Genomic DNA, 19777 nt, shown 5'->3' on the forward strand with positions numbered 1-19777 from the left:
CAGATTTCAGATCTCAAAGGATTAAAAAAGTTTTTCTTTTTAATGGTAATGGGAAATGTCTGCTATTATTTTTTAAATACCGTTTTACTATGATATGTTTAGATAAAACAATTACTTCAGCTGATCCATATAGACGGGAAATTTACTTTAGTATCCTAAAGTATTTTTTCAAGGTCACAAACATACCTAGAATATGTTGAGGCCCAGCCTAGGAGGAAGTTTGTCAGCAGTCAGTTTGTACTTGGGGTGAAAGTCCCTCATCTTCAGTACTTCTTCAAGTACCTCTTCTTTGGGCTTGGTCTTGTACACACACACGTATCTGTCCTGCAGCTTACTGTCAGTGCCAAAGTGGCGCACCTTCAGACCGAACTTGGGCGCTCGACTGTCAAACACAATCACAAAATGTTAATCTGCAGATCTTACCATAACCTGAGAGGTCCACAACTCACACGAAAAACTTTGCCTCCCAAGAGTGTACAACACATACTTGTTTGTAGTCAGTGTTAAATTATTAAGATGGGCATGATACTGACACAAAATATGAACAAAGGATGAGTGAAGAATGAAGTGAAATGCCTTGTGTAGCATTGGGCTATGGCTCTTAATTCAATAGCTCGACTCAATTCCACATTCACCGTGCAGTCTTGTTGGAAATAGTCGTACCACTGATTATTTTGCTGGAGACTTTGTCTACTTGCTTCGAAATATCAAATTGTGAGTCAATTATTAAACCATTAATGTTGGTCTGGTAACATGACTCAAACTACCACTAGAGCCACCAGTAGAGCGTCAATTATCCAAAGACCAGTGCTCCGGTCGCTTATCCAAAATGAAGAAACAAAGATATCCTGACAAGTAACATGTGACTCATTGCCGTTCCTTAAAATGTGTTCCTTATTTTGGAAGAAGTAATGTCGCCAGGACCACAAGATAAGATATGCTCACTGATGTTGCGACAATCACAGGAGACAATCAAAACCAGTGAACAAATACATGTAAAAATAGGTAAATGCTATCAATTCATATTATAGTACCTATTTATTCCTGTGAATGACCCATTGACCCATAACATGAATAATTAGTTATGCAAACACCGCAAACCTCCAATTGTTTTGGATAGTCGGATCATTGACGTACTGTATGTACGTTTGTTATACTTACTCCAACAATGCCAGTTTCATGTCATGTGTGTAGATATTCTTGTCGAAGAACAAATCCTCATTTAGGCTGGATCTGAAGGATGTAAGTAGTTCATCAATCTTATCCAGTGTCAGTGGTCCAGTGTCCATATAGCTGAGAATTCTGGTACAAGAAAACAATGGAATAAAACTTTAAGTAGAGGGCATAAGAAATGTGTAAAAAAAACTATTTTTGTCATAATAGGCTACAGCAAAAACAGTTGTTTTCAATACATGCGTTGCAGGGAGTAAAGAATCATGAATAATTTCTCCTTAAGGAAAAAAAGAATCAGCTATACTCGATGACATACTGTACATATTTTTTAACTTGTAAACTTTGATACTGTAGTAGGCAAAATTTGATTATCAAGACTCGAGAGTAGGTATTGTTTTTGCCGATTGCAGTGAACTGTTTTATTGTTGTCGACTATTAGGCTATTTGAATTCATTTACTTTGAACACTTTGAATCTCACAAGACGAGTGATACAAAAAATAAATAGATTGATGCCGTGTAAAACCCATGAAAGTCAATGGTGTTTATTAACAGTTTTCGTAATTAATAAATAATTTTGAGTCTAGGAAAAGATTAGGTAGGAGATGATGATGGTCATATCAAAAAAGGTTACAAATAGCTGTAATCATTTATTTCTGTCGATGCATTGACCAATAGCAATTTTGTTTACATCTGCATTCTGCAATGTAAGTTAACAGAATTGGTTCATTTGTTGTGAGTTTCATTTCTTATCAAGCAGTTTGGGTTTTTTTAATCATACATAATGTATGTGTGTGCACTGAAAACTAGTTTTTTTATAAAATCTGATTATTTTAGTCATATATGCGAGAAAATATTGGAACAGAGGACCAATGTGCTTAAGATAAAATATCTTTCCTTTTTAGTATATTTTTAATAGTCTTCATCCACAGACATTGATCCACTGTTCTATCTTCAATTAGTAGTTGTAAGATTGTCACCTAGGGTTATAACATAGAATTAAGCTGATCCTTGGACAATTGTTACAATTGAAGGTTTTGTTACATTACAATGTTTAATAGGCTATATCAAACCTTGAGGCTTTTAATGTTAAAAATGTTTTTAATCAAGAATATTTGTTTTACTCACATGTAAGTCCGAGGATTGGTTTGGCAAGGGATGTTGTACCGAATGAAATTTGGCACTTGTCCGTCAGGAGGCAGAAAACCAACAGTGTGCTAAAAAATCAATCAAGTCATTACAATGCAATAAATAGGCCTAGAGCTTGAGTGTTAAAAAAAACTCACATAAAATGAACATGTTAGCCTGACTACAATCACCCATTCATTTAGATTCATTGACGACAACTTATGGGTCTAATCCGTCACCACATTCCTCCGCGAGATAGTTGTATTACTAACCCACTGGTCCTCAAATACTAAGTCAAATCTAACCTCTGCTCTTCCACAAAGGTTTTTTCTCCTCCTTCTTTTCAGAGGGTACTAGCACAGAATTCATAGCTTTCCAGAAAGTAACAGGCTTAAAAAAATGAATAAAAAACAATTTTTACCATACACATTTTGAAAGACAGCTCAAATGTTGAAACATAAGACATTTGAAAGAATGGAACAGGATAACAACCGACTTTGATGTAAAAGACTGGAGATAAAACACTTTAAAACAGCCCTACATTGATATTCATGAGTCATGACAAAACAAAGACATACCTGATTGACATTCAGATTGGGTAATTCATCATTTCATAACACTAAATGTTTGATGGCCTGTACTCCTCTTTTAAAAGGTACAGGTAGGAAACAGCTTCCTGAAATTCTAACTGCTGTCATTCCGTAAGTTTCTAAAAATTCAGTAAAAATCATGGAAAACGTTCAGAGCTTCGTTATCACTGGTTTTGTTGATTGTTCTTGCTGATTAAGCCATAAGACCATAAATTATTTAAGTTCCAATGTAAAATGCGCTTAAAAAAAAAGTAGTTTTGTAGGAACCCAAAAACTTTTCTCTCTAGGAATTTGCTGACTCCAGAATTAGCTGAGCAGTATTAGTAGCAATAATAAGCAATTAACAAGCAAGTTCCTTCTTGGAAAAAAACAGGGCAGCTTGGTCTCTGGCCGAAATTCCCGAACCACCAATAAAATTATTATCAGTGTTGACCAGTTCCTGAGTTAGCTAATTCCGCCACTCAATACAATGGCGGAGTTGACCAATGGCTCTTATATTCCAGTGTTTTCAATTCCCCAATGGTGACAAAGGAAAAGAAGCATTGTGGATATCACAACAGCTGGATACATACGCTTGGATGCAGAGATGTTAATAATCCAGTGCTGGGCAAAAATTGCTGTTACTTTCTGGACACCAATCATACATGGAACTTCTACTGATCTCAGCATTATCGCATAACAAGGAAATTCACAGTATTTGAAACTTATTCACCAAAAACTGACATCCCACTAGACGCTAAACCGACCACATTCTATTATAAGTTTGGTTGCAGATGTCCTACCTTCATATACTAGAACACTAGGCTCTAGCCTGAATCTGTTTTACACATTACTTCAGGCTAGGCCTAGAGGGTCGCGGCATTATCACTTAAATAAAATCCATTGGTGATTGACGGGATTTGAAGCCGGGACTTTGGGGACCAAAGGCTCAGACTCAACCACTGAACCAGCTCGCTCCCCAAAGCAAGAACTGACTTTGGCTTTATATTGTGTAGTATATAGTAACCGAATGAAAACCCCTTTATCTACTTGAGGTTAACATCAGTATTGTCCAAGTACATAAAGAGTATAACATTGAGTACACATGAACATAAGAGAAAACTAATAAAAGGGCAGCAATGTTTAATCACCGCAAAAAATATTTTATTAAACGTGTAAAATAGTGTATGAGCTCTAGAACTCAAGTTTCTTAGCATCAAACGTATCACAACTTGCATGAATCCTTATAGGTTTCAAAACCTAAGGATTCAATAAAAGAAGAAATTCACAGGTTCTATAAAGGAACTAGCAAATCAACTTTTCAAGTCCCTGAAGTCTTTGCAGGAACATTAAGTTGCTTGCGAAATGTGATACCAACATAGTAGGGGTCTGTGGATCATCGATACTTTTGGGTCAGGTTGTGCCAACGGTTGGTCAAGTCATTTATGTTAGAGGTGTGCAAGCTTTATTTTGCAGTCGCAGAAAGTGTCTTCAAAGGTATGAAAAATGACGATTTCACCGCAACTGCAGGTGATTGTCTGCAATGACGGTAAACAATGATGATGTCTTCTCTTCGTAACCAAAGAAGATGTGAATGATTTCGCTGTGACCACGGAAGATGATTGCCAATTTTTTATTCTGTGACTGGGGTAGATTTCAGGATTTCATGGTAACCTTGGAAAATGTTTACAGTACGTTTTCTCCGAGACTGTAGGAGGTGTTCATGGTTTTAATGCAATCTCGGTAGACTATACAAATGTCTCCCTGTCCAGGGAAGACATTCGCGATTTTGCAATGACCTCGACTGCGGGAGATAGTGTACAATATTGTATTAACTAATTGTTACAATTAGTTTTTTTTATCAATACTGTATTTTCCAAACTACTCCAATTCTGGTCTGACCCAATTCTGGTCTGACCCAATTTTTGCCTGAGGCTCAAAGGCCAAAATCTTTTACCTTACCCAAAGCAAAAAAGTCTGGCCTGCAGACCCCTACAACTTTGTAAGACCACATTGTACTTTTGGTGAAAAATTTTCTTAACCAATTAGAAATGGAAGATAAGGAGTTTAAAGGATTACAATCGAAAACACGGATGTAAACCTTTAAGGATTGCCCGGTTAACCTTCGTCATTTGACAGGTTACCAAGGAAAACCTGTGGAACTGCTATACCTTGATGATAGAACTCCTCTTTACAAGCATGTCAAGAGCAGTTTTCGCCGCATTGTAAACACCATTTCCAACACACAAACAGTACTGCTTGTCCCTTCCGTTGCGTAGAGGCAACGTAATGTGTACAGCTACCTTATTGCTTTGTTCCCTGGAATCAAATATTACATGAGTTAACTATGTAAGGTAAAATGTGATATTGATGTCACATAAAGCTTATGGCCATGTTGGAAATATTTTTTATCTAAGAAAATATTTGTTTACATAACCATCAAATAATGACCCTGATGTTTAGATGTTGAGGCCCAAATGTTTTTGAGCGAATTCATGGTAGGTAATTTTTCTCAAACAAGTCACATCAATTTTTGACAGACTCAAATGTAAGAAAGCAGTTCACATAACCCAACTCTTAGTTAAGTTGTGAAAAGATTTCATTCTGGAATTTTTATCATTAGCCACGTAGTTAGCGGTTCCCTGAAAAACTTATTAATGACAGAGAAAGAGTGTTAAGCACATAAGAGGTAACTATTATCTCCGGATGGGCCAATTCTACTCCTCGATACCTCAATACCAGTGGTGGTATCAAGGAACATCGATTTTCAACAATTTGACCCTTTATACTTGATATAGATTCCTGTAAAAACACTATACGGATTGTGTACAGGAGTTACGGTGCACCAAAAAAAAAATGTGGTGCAGAATAGTTATGTAGCCAAGCAGCCGACAGAGCCAGCTATGAGCTATGAAAAGACTGCAATGTGGATCGTTTAGTGAAGAAACCCCTGGTATGTGTGTACAGGAGTTTACGGTGCACCAAAAAATGTGGTGCAGAATAGTTATGTAGCCAAGCAGCCGACAGAGCCAGCTATGTGCTATGAAAAGACTGCAATGTGGATCGTTTAGTGAAGAAACCCCTGGCATGTGTGTACAGGAGTTTACGGTGCACCAACAAGTGTGGTGCAGAATAGTTATGTAGCCAAGCAGCCGACAGAGCCAGCTATGAGCTATGAAAAGACTGCAATGTGGATCGTTTAGTGAAGAAACCCCTGGTATGTGTGTACAGGAGTTTACGGTGCACCAAAAAATGTGGTGCAGAATAGTTATGTAGCCAAGCAGCCGACAGAGCCAGCTATGAGCTATGAAAAGACTGCAATGTTGATCGTTTAGTGAAGAAACCCCTGATATTAGAGACGCGTGGAAAATTGATGAGCTCCAAACCACTAGACTACAGCATTGTTCTTTAGCCAGTGGCCTTAATAAAATAAAACAAGACTGTCATCTAATGAATGTATAGTACTGAGTAATTTAAAAACTTGTATTTTAGAGGATTAATTTAATGTTGAAATATCTGGATCCCTTTCTTTAATTTTAGACTAGATACCTTTGAGCTCAGGTTGATTCAATGACATTATCAGTATCACTAACCAATAGAAATCAATAGAATATTGAAGTCTATTAGACAGTGGACAAAAAACATCATTCACTTGACTCATGTCCTGCTATTCCTCCAAGGAACATAGGGCAGCAGCCTGACCTCTCCAGCTCGGTAATACTGCAGACAATTGCAGCAAAAATGTCACAATTCACCGCTATCAATGCTGGTGAGGACTGCTATATTGCTAACATCACTTAAGATGGATTGTTGTTGCTTGTTCAAAATAAGAACAGGACGATTATGAGGCAGCTATACTGATGATTATTGTTTTGGTGGGACTAATGCATAGAGATTCTAGTGAATCCTCATTGTTTATTCATTCACCATTTTCTATTTGATGCACATCTTGTCCAGCTTGTGTACGCCCACCCATCAAAACTATCTGTGTTAAGTGTTAATGCTAGTTGGATGTTTTTAACTGCTCTGCACTCTTTGCTACACCTAAGAATCGGGATAATATTATTATTGTTTGACAGTCTATTTCTTTCCAAGACCTTTTTTGTGTTCCGATTTGTTTCTGGAAGAATGGGCCAAAAATAAGCACAACCAACTGTTGAAGCAACGTCAATAGTTTTGCTGATGTTTGAAGTTACTCTATGACCACTGCACTAAGTGATGAAACAGTTTTAGCAGTTTTCAAATAGAAATATCATAAGTCAAAGTTAATCTGCTGTTTGGGAGCTGTCCCATGACTGAGATTAAACTTAATTGATTCAATAATAAAATAACAAATCCATTAAATTTTGGCAAAGTAATATGGACTGCAATAGAATTCTTGGTTGGACAAAGGCAAAGTCTCATAGTACTTATTGGCCCAAGCCCACCAAAATGAATAATATGGTTTCATGGAATCCTGGGACTCTATATTTTTGTCTTTATATGGTTTTGTTTTCATGTCCGTCTGTAATCTAACCGTCGTCTAAGTGGTGGTAAACTGGTTACAAGATAAAAATCTATGTGAATTTTAAATTTAAGCATGACGATGAGACTTTAATTTAAAACCAATACCATTTAGATTTCAGTTGGATTTAGACAGACAGGTTCTGACCATGTAAAATTTCACCATTGTCGATAGATTGAGATCAACTTTAGCTATTCACACACCATGTTATTCCTCTTTTAAAAACTTAATAAAAACAAACTTGGTGTTCCTCTGTGTTTCAAATTGTCTAAACTAATTTCTCTAGCTTAAATAGCCTGATCACACCCATTTAAATCATTATACCAAAAATCTAAATTATCATAAACTATTGTAATAACTACTTTATCATTAAAAAAAAATGTAAAATCAATAAAAAGTAAATAAGGTGTTGACTCACAGTTCTATATCCGTGGGGAAGTTTGCTTCAAGAATCTTCCTGGGATCTTTCTCAAGTTCGCTGCGCACTGTGACAGGCCAAACTATCAACAGTGGTCCGATGTCGTCCCAGCGAGGTGTTGTGACATTCGCTTTAGACTCCCTCGGCCGCTTTGTCTCTGGAGCGTGTATCTCTAAAAACAATACAACTCCAAGTCAAATATCTAACCTAACAACATACATCACAACAAACTTTAAGACCAAGCACATCTGTAAGGCCTGGTTCTCACGAACGACATACCTAGCAGACTAGGCTTGGACTAGGTAAGCACGACTGGGTAGCGGACCACAGGATCACACCGGTTCACACGAGCGACATGTCCACGGACTAGGTGAAAATATCGATATCAAAACCACTCGGTTCCATCACTGGTGTACAATGAGAACAAAGGCAAGAATGTGAGCTGCAGCTCGACTACCCGATCGCTCGTGTGAACGCCCACATAAGGCTACATGTACTGCTACGAAGTTCGACTGGGTAGTTGCCAAGACGGACTGGGAAGCAGGGCCCGTCTAGGTTTTGGGACATCAAGCTTGAACACGACTAGCTAGTCGGCGTCCTAGGCTCGTGTGAACGGCTCCATTTGATCCTGTGGTCCGCTACCCAGTCGTGCTTACCTAGTCCAAGCCTAGTCTGCTAGGTTTGTCGTTCGTGTGAACCGGGCCTAAGTTAACTGAAATTAGCAAATGATTAATTTGACCAAAAATCATTTCAGGCACTGCAGGGTTGAAAAAGTTTTGGCTCGCTAAAAGTGCTAAAGGGCATATTTTTTTACTTAACAAATTTGAATGATTTATAAGTAATTGTAAGGATTACAAGAAAAGTGAATTATACAGTGCTGAAATTGTGAAAAGTGGTTAAGTCCCAAAAAAAGTGTGAAAAGTGAAAACCAAATTCAAATAAAACTTGCTCCTGGCTGAAGTATTCAATTGAAGTATTTAATAGTTTTCAATTAGAAACTAGGAGTTATCAAATACAATAGTTTTCATAACCCAGGCTCTTTACATTCATAGGAATAGGAATTATTGAAAACATTCAGTTACGGTAATAGAAAAGGAAATCCAGATCAGACGGTTGGAAGCTTTGGTTCAAAATTAGTCACACATAAACTATATTTCAATTTTATTTCCACGATTTTGAGTTAATAAAATATTCATACTCATGCATTTCACCAAAAATCCTCATAAGGATGCACACGATCATTTTAAAACTCTTGCTGGGTGGAAAAACAGGTTAATTCATTTTGATCCTAGTTAACTCTTAAATATTAATTTGTTTAGACTGTATTCATTACATTCAATCCAATAAGTGCAAATTTCCACTTAACAGGCAGAATTATTGTCCATCTAACACAATAACCATATTTACATCTGTTCAATTTTCCAAAAGCCATTTTGTGAGGACAGAGATTTCCTATATTTTAAATTGATCTCGTGTTCGGAAAGGCTTTTATACTGGTAGAATTATTTTGAATAAACAATAAACACACACAATTAATTAACTCTGAGATGGAAATAAAATCAAGCAGTATTTTAATCTGATTATAAATAAACATAAAGTATGAGTGTTGAATAGGCAATGGGAATATGATTTAAGTTCAACAAATTGCCATGGCCATACAAAAAGGAAATGTCACCAGCATCATTGGATCCTCACCCGCAGACAACCTTTTGTCAATATTTTACTTATAAAATTATTGTAAAAATTTGTATATTATCATTAAATTTCTATTTTCATGATTTATGTGGTTTTGCCACTGGTCAAATGATTCTTTAGCCTGGACCGTTGTTGATACTCCAAAGAACAAACACAACTGGGTATAGTGTCAAACCATAACTGCTGGTTTGGTAGCTGGTTTACACTATGCCGGCTGGTGGGACAATTGACAGAAGACATTTGACTGTCATGAAATCATTGGCTTCTTGTAAACATTTCAATCCAATTGACTTGCCAACTGCCCTGAAATTCAGTTGTCTCTGGGAGTAGACTGAGGACAATGAGCAGGACAAATGGCCTTCGACAATCCCGCGATCACGGAATGACAATTGGCAAAGACAACTGTCTCACCAACTGGCATCGTGTAAACATAACATGAACCACAATGTTTTTTATAGCATAAGACTTCGGACCAAACCAGCCAACACCTGATTAGGATGCATGCTTTACAACTACTAAATTGCCCATGAAACACAGTACACACCTTCCTCAACATACGGGTCTTGAATTGTTGTCAAACTTGAAATTAGATAATCACCTGCAATTAAAAAAGATGTGTTTGAGTTAAATGGAATTCAGTAAAGAAAAATACTAGGTAAGTACAGAAAGTACTAGGTAAATTATTTGATTAAGTGATTAATTTTGTCACAATTGCTAGTCTTGAACTTGGCCTTCAGGACTGAAATGGCACATTGTTACTATTAGGCTAGACAAATCAGTTAGTTATCATTGTAAACAGAAGTATTAAAATGCATAAATTAGTTTGTACTTATAGCTTTAGCTTTACCTTCCAGGGGGAGTTCCAGGATTACTTATGGATATAGTTTCAGAAAGACAGCCAAAGATACGATATTTTTTAAAGTACTGTAAACCAACCAACTATTCTACTGTATTCTATATAATTTATTATATAGATACTGTATTCTATATAATTTGTACAATTTTTGTAGCTATTGACTTTACGAGGGAGACACCACAGTTGGGATATGATTGAGTGGTGAGTGGCAACATTGGAATTTTAAATTTAGGTCAGGATATTTTTCAAAATGAATCCTTAACAAAAAATATTTTCAATATCCTTAATTGGGCATTGCTGACGAGTTCATGTTAAAAACTCCTTTATAGGAAGAAAGTACAAAATAGTTTGCAGACCTACAATTTGTTATTGTTAAACTAATGAGTTGTTTTGGCTAAAACAATTTTCAACAGTGCAGTACCTGATGTTTTTGGCTGATTGAACCTCACATCTTGGCTGAGGTCCATCTGGTCCCAGTCTCGCTTGCGGCTAACTGAGGAAAAATAAAAGGATTATGAAGTTTTATACACCTAGACTATAAATGCTAAATATAAGATTTCTGTGACCAACCTGACTGTTAGGAGCCCACCCTTTCATAAGAAACACATTACTTTACATTGTATACAGATATTAGAATATTTCACTAATACTGAAAGACTATTTTACCAACTAAGGTTAAATGATGTTAGTGAAATATTATGTACTAGTGGCTTGTAGGGACATAAGTCCCTAAAAAGCTCGATAGGTAGGCTAGTATAACTATTTTAGTTTCCCCAATGTTAGTTATCAAATCATTTAACCGTTTATATCAGTTACAATTAAATTTCTAATATAAATTAAGCAAAAATATACCTCTGTCTGTTCTACTATTTTGCTGGGATGACCAAGATGCATCTTTATAATTGTCTGAAAACATAAATAAGATTAATAGAATAACAAGCACTTTGTTTTCTTTATTTGATTATCAAATGAAAATTTACAAACTACTGTGAGATTGTATTACGAAAAGATGGAGGAACAAATCTTGTAGTGACTTGTTATAGCTGATCCAATATCCTTTAGCAAGGTAAAATGACTTGTATGGATTTGTCAGAGACTACGGTCAGATTATTATTTTTTCTGTATACTACGATGCCCACAATTACTAAAAATTTCTCCGCATAACTTTCAAGAGAGGGTATGTTTTCGTTTACAACCTCTCATATCTACTGATTGTGATTCAACAACTTAATGTTCCAACCACTCACTCATTGTTTAATTAATTAAATTGGTCTGATAAGTTTACGTTCGAAGTACAGTATTACAATTTTACTTCTTTTCTCTCAATCATTGGTCCGGTACTCGTGTTCTAAAGTAAAACAACAATGCTGTTAAGTAAGTTAACAAGTCTGTTAAGTGAATCTTTACAATTCTATGATCTGAACCGAAACGGCTAGTTTAAAAAACGGTTGCAGGTAACATACTAAGAATGTGAAAGATGTTATTAACAGTTACTTCATAATAAATAGTCAATGATAATATGTTCACCAAGCTCACCCCATCAGCACCAAGGTTAACTGCTAGGGATGGACGGGATTGAATTTTTAGTTCGGGACGGGACGGGACGGGATTTTTATTTCCTTCCCGATTTTCGGGACGGGACGGGACGGGATTGTTTCTGTGCATAAAAAGAAGTCATACCGCAGTTACCAAAAAAAGACATACAAAATCAATTTTTACCGTTTGTGGTACTGATCTATAAAAACCAAAAATATGGGTAATAATATACAGGTACCTATAGAAACTTTTGACTCACGGTCACGGTCACGGTGCGAACGTCAAAATGACCGCGGTCACGGGGTGATCGTCAGTATGACTCGCGGTCACGGGTTGATCGTCGGTATGACTCACGGTCACGGCATAATCGTCAGTATGACTCATGGTCACGGCGCAATCGTCGGTGGGACTCCACGGTCACGTCGTGATCGTCGGTATGACTCCGCGGTCACGGAGCTATCGCCGGTATGAATCGCGGTCACGGCATGATCGTCGGTAGGACTCCACGGTCACGACGCGATCGTCGCTAGGACTCCGCGGTCATGGCGCGATCGTTGGTATGACTCGCGGTCACGGTGCGATCGTTGGTAGGACTCCACGGTCACGGCGCGATCGTCGGTATGACTCGCGGTCACGGCGCGATCGTCGGTAGGACTCCACGGTCACGTCGTGATCGCCGGTATGACTCCGCGGTCACGGGGTGATCGCCGGTATGACTCGCGGTCACGGCATGATCGTCTAGGACTCCACGGTCACGGCGCGATCGCCGGTATGACTCGCGGTCACGGCATGATCGTCTAGGACTCCACGGTCACGGCGCGATCGTCGGTAGGACTCCACGGTCACGTCGTGATCGTTGGTATTACTCCGCGGTCACGGGGTGATCGCCGGTATGACTCGTGGTCACAGCATGATCGTTGGTAGGACTCCACGGTCACGGCGCGATCGTCGGTATGACTCCGCTGTCACGGGGTGATCGCCGGTATGACTCGCGGTCACGGCATGATCGTCGGCATGTCTCCGCGGTCACAGCGCGATCGTCGGTAGGACTCCGCGGTCACGGCGCGATCGTCGAAATGACTTCGTCTCCTGCGCTCGCAATAGCGGCGTCATCGGCACTCGCGAAGCGGCAAAATCGCCGGCGATCGGACCAAATCCCGTCCCGAAAAATTCCCGATTAAAATGTAATCCCGTCCCGATAATCGGGAATATTTTTTTCCCGAAAAATTCCCGAAATTTCGGGACCCGTCCATCCCTATTAACTGCTGTCATGAAGTCAGAGGAACTTTACACACCATTGATTTTTTAAACAATAAAAAGTATTTTGAAAGCTTAAAATCAACTTAGTAGTGGTAGCTTACTATAAATTTAAAAATTATTATCATTTACCTGCTCCATAATTTTGTGTCTGTGAATAAGAAGACTCTCCGTAATACGAGTAGTCATCTGTTGACAAAAGGCAAAACATTGGTTAAACATAGTTGTCTTACAATCTAATCATATCCTATTGTTAATTCGGTTAACGGTTAGCTAGAATTGTTGTAAATATGATAGTTACAGTTTACAAGAATGATGTGTATGCAATCATAAAATTAGTCACAGAATAATATATGACATTTAAATTTGACCTTAAAGGAGATGTCATCAAGATGGCTGATAGATCAGTTTGTCATCCATATTGTGCGTGTTCTAAAGCTGTGAATAAAGTTAAGCCCGGTATTAAGTGTGAAGGATTATGTGAAATAGTATTTCAAGTAATTTGTGCAGGGCTATGAAAAAGCGATTTTCGTGCTGTCCAGGATCTTGGTGATAAAAACCGATGGGTTTGTACGGATTGTGATGCAAGGTTAGCAAAGAGTAAAACCTGTAATTTGAAAATTTATGACTATTACATTAATATGAATGTGTTAGCAAAATATTTTCTGTTTTGAATGAATTGACAAATAATCATTTGGTTATTAATGAAAAATTTAATTATTTCATTCTATCTCTTTGAGGCAACTTAGTAGTATTACAAATTACAAATGCTAATGTAACACACAATGAAACCACAAAATCTCTTCTATACATTTTAAACAAATAGCATTACAATATTTTACTTAAATTCCCTAAAACAACTAAAACACAACATGAAACAGACTATGAAAACACAAAATCCAACGTAAGTAATTTTTTTTAAGTCATTTTAAATTTTATACAAATATCATTTCACTTTTTTATACAAACAGTATTTCACTTGAATTCACTGAAACATCACCAACTACAGATACTAGCGGCTAGTCCCTGCCCACCAAATCTGTTCGGGAGTTAAACTTCTACCCTCCCTCCAGCTGAACTTTTATTCCAGGATTAGTTTTGCCAACAGTGTCATTTGGAGGCTTCTGATTGATTATAATGAAGGTTAACAAATTGAAAAATTAGTTTTGTTCATAAAATAAAATTATAAATGCCTCAAATTCAATTTTATAATTTTTTATTATGAAATTAAACTGTCATAACCTAACCAAACCAACCAAACGCGCTGATAATGAAAAAATCCAATATAGGTTTATTAATCGAAAAAAAAATCGAACCCGACTCTTTCAGTTCATCAGCCCGGCACTCTATCCACTATACCACCGAGGCCGATGGCATCATTCCGTATCGTTGCGGTAATGGTATTCCCTCAGCCAATCAGAAGCCTCCAAATAACAGCTTTGCTGGAGGGAGGGTAGAAGTTTCGCTCCCCAACAGATTTCGTGGGCAGGGACTAGCCGCTAGTACTACAGATAACCCCATTTTCTTATGGATGGAAACAAAATTGTATTATGGCCATCTGTTTTGATGTAAACAAATGTAAATTTGAAACAGTTCAGATGATTGACAACAGAATTTATCACAAACTCTGAAATTTTAAATGCCTGTAGGACAAAGGGCTTTTACGAGATATCATCCAAACCCGCAAAAGGCACATATAGAGGATAAGAGATTTAAATTAATACCCAATATGCCTATAAAAAATAAATATTTAGGGGTCGATTTACTGCACACAAAAATCCAACAAATTCTTTTAATAATACAGATTCCAATTGATATATTACGACATAACCAACAGAAACAAGAGTTAGAAAACCCTCAAGTGTTAAAGTATTAAAACGCTCAATAACGCTTGCACGAATACTACAATAAATACTAAAGAATTACAAAAACTATAAAATTGTAACATTCACATACCTGCTCTGCGGGGCTGAGAATTTGAACTTCCCGCATAATAATCATCTGTTGGAGAAATACAATTGTTATTGTTAGATGTTTGTGATGTAAAAACATGGCACAACTACAATAGTTATTAAATATAGTTGAACCCCTTATCTGACCTCGGCATAACCGACTCCTCAGGATTTCCGACCTAGTGTTCAACCGTCTACTTATTATTTGTCTAGGGCAAAAATTCCAATTGCGTTCAGTTCATTGAAAGGCCGATCACACAGGTGTTACGGAGACCCCAAGATATGCTCCTCCCGATATCCAACCTACCATCCGTTCTGAGCATGGCCCAGTCCCGTCATGGTAGTAAATGAGGGGTTCTATCTCAAATGCAGATACGCCTAGTTAGAAGAGTAATTAGCATTTATACCTATAAAATGCAAAGCCCTCACTGACTGACTCACTTGTAACTAATTCTCCTACTTCACATTTATCTAGAAGACTGAAATTTGGAACACTAATTCTTTAGGCATTAAATAGGAAAACCAAGTAGTTTTTACTCTGATCTGACTTTCGGGCTCCGCCCCAGTGGCTCTGGGGTTTCCCATGTCAACCTTATGATGTTTTATATGTAAAAGGAATTAATGGTTCTTAACATCTGTTTCAATTAAACAAGTTGGCATGAAATTTACTTATTAACTTATTAACTTATTAATACCTACGAAATAAGAAGTCAAACTGGGCGAAGCCCGCGGGTAACAGCTAGTTAATGAATAAAACTGTTGTTTCAAAATAGAGTGGTTAGAAACATGTATGGACAAATCCAAATTTTTAAATCATAAAATATCTGTAACATTCACATACCTGCTCGGTGGAGCTGAGAACTTGAACTTCCCGCATAGTAATCTTCTATGGGAGAAACACATAAAGAGTTAAAAAAACACTGCACAACAAAAATAGTTATAACATAATTTACCTAAATTGCAGATAAGCCTAAATAGCAGATAAAATAGCAAATATATCAAATGTTTTAAAATAGAGTGCTGGATATATGTATGGACCAATCTATATTTTTGAAGAAAATATTCACAACATTAACTTAGGCCTACCTGCTCTTTGGGGACGAGAATTTGAACTTCCCGCGTAGTAATCTTCTGTGGGAGAAACACATAAAGAGTTAAAAAACATGGCACAATAAAAATAGATATAAAATAATTTACCTAAATAGCAGATAAAATAGCAAATATATCAAATGTTTTAAAATATAGTGCTAAGATATGATATACGTATGGACCAATATATTTTAAAACAAAATATTTGCAACATTAACATACCTGCTCTATGGGGCCGAGAATTTGTACTTCCCGCATAAGAATCTTCTGTGAGAGAAACACAAAAAGTGTTAAAAAAACAAGGCATAAATAAAATAGGTATAAAATAAATTATCTCAAATGCAGATAAGCCTAAATAAATAGGAGATTAATTAGCATTAATAAGTATGTAAATTGTTTCAAAATAGGGTGCTTAGAACATGTAGGGACTTATCTATATTTTAAAGCTTTAAAATATTCGCAACATTAACATACCTGCTCTAGGGAGACGAGAATTTGAACTTCCCCCATAAGAATCTTCTGAGGGAGAAACATAAAAAGGGTTAAATAAACATGGCACAACTAAAATATTAATAAAATAACTCACCTCAAATATAGAAAAGCATAAGTAGCAGATTAAATAGCAAATATATAAGCTATTTCAAAATAAAGTGCTTAGAAACATGTATAGACCATTCCATATTTTTACCAAATGCAGCGGAATGGAAAAACCCCAAGTTAAGATACACTCAACTATAGAAGTGACAAGTGAGTCAACAAAAAGAAGATTAAGATGTAGGGCTATGGGTGGACAAGATAAGATTAAGATGTCGGGCAATGGGTAGAGGGGAGAAGATTAAGATATCAGGCTATGGGTGGAGGAGAGAAGTTTAAGATGTCAGCCTATGGGTGGAGAAGAGAAGATTAAGATGTCAGGCAATGGGTGGAGGAGAGAAGATTAAGATATCAGGCTATGGATGGAGGAGAGAAGAATAAGATATCAGGCTATGGGTGGAGGAGAGAAGATTAAGATATCAGGCTATGGGAGGAGGAGAGAAGTTAAAGATGTCCGGCTATGGGTGGAGGAGAGAAGATTTGACAGTCGAAAAAAGAATTTCAAGAAAAACTACAAGGTAGGCACCTTGTAGGCACCAAGGTAGGCTACTTGACAATTATTTTGAGAATTACATGGTAAGATCAAGTAATGAAGGACATTCCTACACTGAGGAAAACTTCTAGAGCTTTTAGTGACTCTTACTGCAAAATTAAAACAAATATAATTTTGCTTTAGACCGAGAAAACTATATCAGTAAAAGAATGCTATCTATTAATCATAGCGGATAATAACATCTAGGGATGGACGGGTCCCGAAATTTCGGGAATTTTTCGGGAAAAAAATATTCCTGATTATCGGGACGGGATTACATTTGACTCGGGAATTTTTTGGGACGGGATTTGGTCCGATCGTCGGCGATTTTTCCGCTTCGCGAGTGCCTATAACGCCGTTATTGCGAGCGAAAGGTCCGCGAATGCAGGAGAAAAGTCATACCGACAATCGCGCCGTGACCGCGGAGTCCTACCGACGATGGCGCCGTGACCGCGAGTCATACCGACGATCGCGCCGTGACCGCGAGTCATACCGACGATCGAGCCGTGACTGCGAGTCATACCGACGATAACACCGTGACCGCGCAGTCATACCGACGATCGCGCTGTGACCGCGGAGTCATGCTGACGATCGAGCCGTGATCGCGAGTCATACCGACGATAATGCCGTGACCGCGAGTCATACCGACGATAACCCCGTGACCGCGGAGTCATACCGACGATCGCGCCGTGACCGCGGAGTCATGCTGACGATCGAGCCGTGATCGCGCGTCATATCGACGATCATTCCGTGACCGCGGAGCCATACCGACGATAACACCGTGACCGCGCAGTCATACCGACGATTGCGCCGTGACCGCGAGTCATGACGACGATCGCGCTGTGACCGCGGAGTCATGCTGACGATCGAGCCGTGATCGCGAGTCATACCGACGATAATGCCGTGACCGCGAGTCATACCGACGGTAACCCCGTGACCGCGGAGTCATACCGACGATCGCGCCGTGACCGCGAGTCATACCGACGATCGCGCTGTGATCGCGAGTCATACCGACGATTGCGCCGTGATCGCGAGTCATGACGACGATCGCGCCGTGACCGTGAGTCATACAGACGATCACCCCGTGACCCGCGAGTCACAAGTTACTATAGGTACCTGTAAATTGTTACCCATTTTTTGGTTTTTATAGATCAGTACCACAAATGGGGAAAATTGATTTCGTATGCCTTTTTTTGGTAACTGCAATACTTTCTTTTTATGCACAGAAAAAAATCCCGTCCCGTCCCGTCTCGAACTAAAAATTCAATCCCGTCCATCCCTAATAACATCCAAACACACATTATAGCCATGATGCAGGAAAAATCCATACTGAATTTGTTAATTCAATCAAAATTGTATAAGCCTATTATAGAAAATCAAAAGTTGGTGGGATGAAAAACTATAAAATGTTTAAAAAATATGTATGTGAAATGTAATAAGATACAATTACATTTTGAAAAAATATCCCAACTTTTCTAAGACTTACCTGGTCTATAATATGGCGAGTATGCATCTAAAGCTGCTAAATAATGATCGTGGTATTGCCGGGCTGGGGATATTGGTGGGTAATATCTCTCTGAAACAAACACATAAAGATCACAACCGAAAATGTGAAGTTTTATTTTTTATCCATTATACTGCATTTAAAAATGTTGCAATCCCTTTCCTAAAGTTAGTACTTATTTATTTGTTTTATAGAGCATTTTAAAATTCAAAATATGAGAAAACATTGTACTATACCAGATCTCGAATACAGTGAGTTGTCTTCCCGATAGGCTGGCTCATTCCTTTGGTTGTTTCTCACTGAAAAATAACATATATTTAATCAATGTATTTACTTACTTAATACTATAATACTTTTTATTACTATGGATAGTGTACAAAATATGTCATTTGTTGTTGGAAAAATTTATAGAATATAAACCATAGGGATAAGAGAAGGGAAAATGGTAATGACTAATCAACATTTTCACCCAGTATCGCATGAACATTATGTATTAGGTAGTATAGTATTTATAAAATTTGAAATTTTATTTTCTCCCTCTACACATAGTGTATGGATAAAGCACTGTTTTGTCAACAATTTTAAATTGAAGTCTTGAGAGAAATTTCTTCTTGTCTTGAGTTCCCCTTGTATGGAAAAAAGTTGTTTTCAAAATGAATATGTCTATGTGTGTGTATAATTGTACAGAGCTACAGACTACACCTGTGATCCGATTTTAATGAAATTTGGTATGTGGATATTAAAATTCAGGTCATTTTTTTATTATTTTGATTCACAATAGGGCTGTGTTGATTCTCGATATAATAGATTCTCAGACATTGGTATCAGTATCGAGAATCAATTATCAAGAGTAGCTGTCGGTACTGAAACCTGACACGACTGCTGAAGATGGGTGTGCGATGCAGCATCTTTATTCAATTCGATGCATAAAAGTGATTCAAAGAATTTTGATTCAAATCTACACAATTATTA

The 19777-nt window shown here is 37.6% G+C and overlaps 1 protein-coding gene across 7 annotated transcripts in view; it reads right to left on the reverse strand.

Moving 5' to 3' along the window:
- LOC129002303 (uncharacterized) overlaps positions 1 to 19777 on the reverse strand; it is a 69148-nt gene that overhangs the window by 351 nt on the left and 49020 nt on the right. For 2 of the 7 annotated variants that reach the window (XM_054429998.1, XM_054429997.1), the window contains exons 19-34: positions 19042 to 19104; positions 18788 to 18877; positions 16650 to 16694; positions 16398 to 16442; positions 16173 to 16217; positions 15928 to 15972; positions 15091 to 15135; positions 13267 to 13323; positions 11194 to 11247; positions 10763 to 10834; positions 10030 to 10083; positions 7791 to 7962; positions 5040 to 5187; positions 2300 to 2388; positions 1162 to 1302; positions 187 to 382 (exon numbers count right to left, since the gene is read on the reverse strand). In XM_054429998.1, coding sequence (XP_054285973.1) covers positions 187 to 382; positions 1162 to 1302; positions 2300 to 2388; positions 5040 to 5187; positions 7791 to 7962; positions 10030 to 10083; positions 10763 to 10834; positions 11194 to 11247; positions 13267 to 13323; positions 15091 to 15135; positions 15928 to 15972; positions 16173 to 16217; positions 16398 to 16442; positions 16650 to 16694; positions 18788 to 18877; positions 19042 to 19104 — 1361 coding nt within the window. Of the gene's footprint in view, positions 1 to 186; positions 383 to 1161; positions 1303 to 2299; positions 2389 to 5039; positions 5188 to 7790; positions 7963 to 10029; positions 10084 to 10762; positions 10835 to 11193; positions 11248 to 13266; positions 13324 to 15090; positions 15136 to 15927; positions 15973 to 16172; positions 16218 to 16397; positions 16443 to 16649; positions 16695 to 18787; positions 18878 to 19041; positions 19105 to 19777 lie in introns of those variants that run through there. The other 5 variants (XM_054429999.1, XM_054430002.1, XM_054430003.1 and 2 more) reach the window with 5 other exon arrangements.

The sequence above is a fragment of the Macrosteles quadrilineatus genome, unplaced genomic scaffold (assembly GCF_028750875.1).
Source record: "Macrosteles quadrilineatus isolate MER2022 unplaced genomic scaffold, UCM_ALF_1.0 Scaffold_9__3_contigs__length_116548681, whole genome shotgun sequence".
Taxonomy (NCBI): Eukaryota; Metazoa; Arthropoda; class Insecta; order Hemiptera; family Cicadellidae; genus Macrosteles; species Macrosteles quadrilineatus.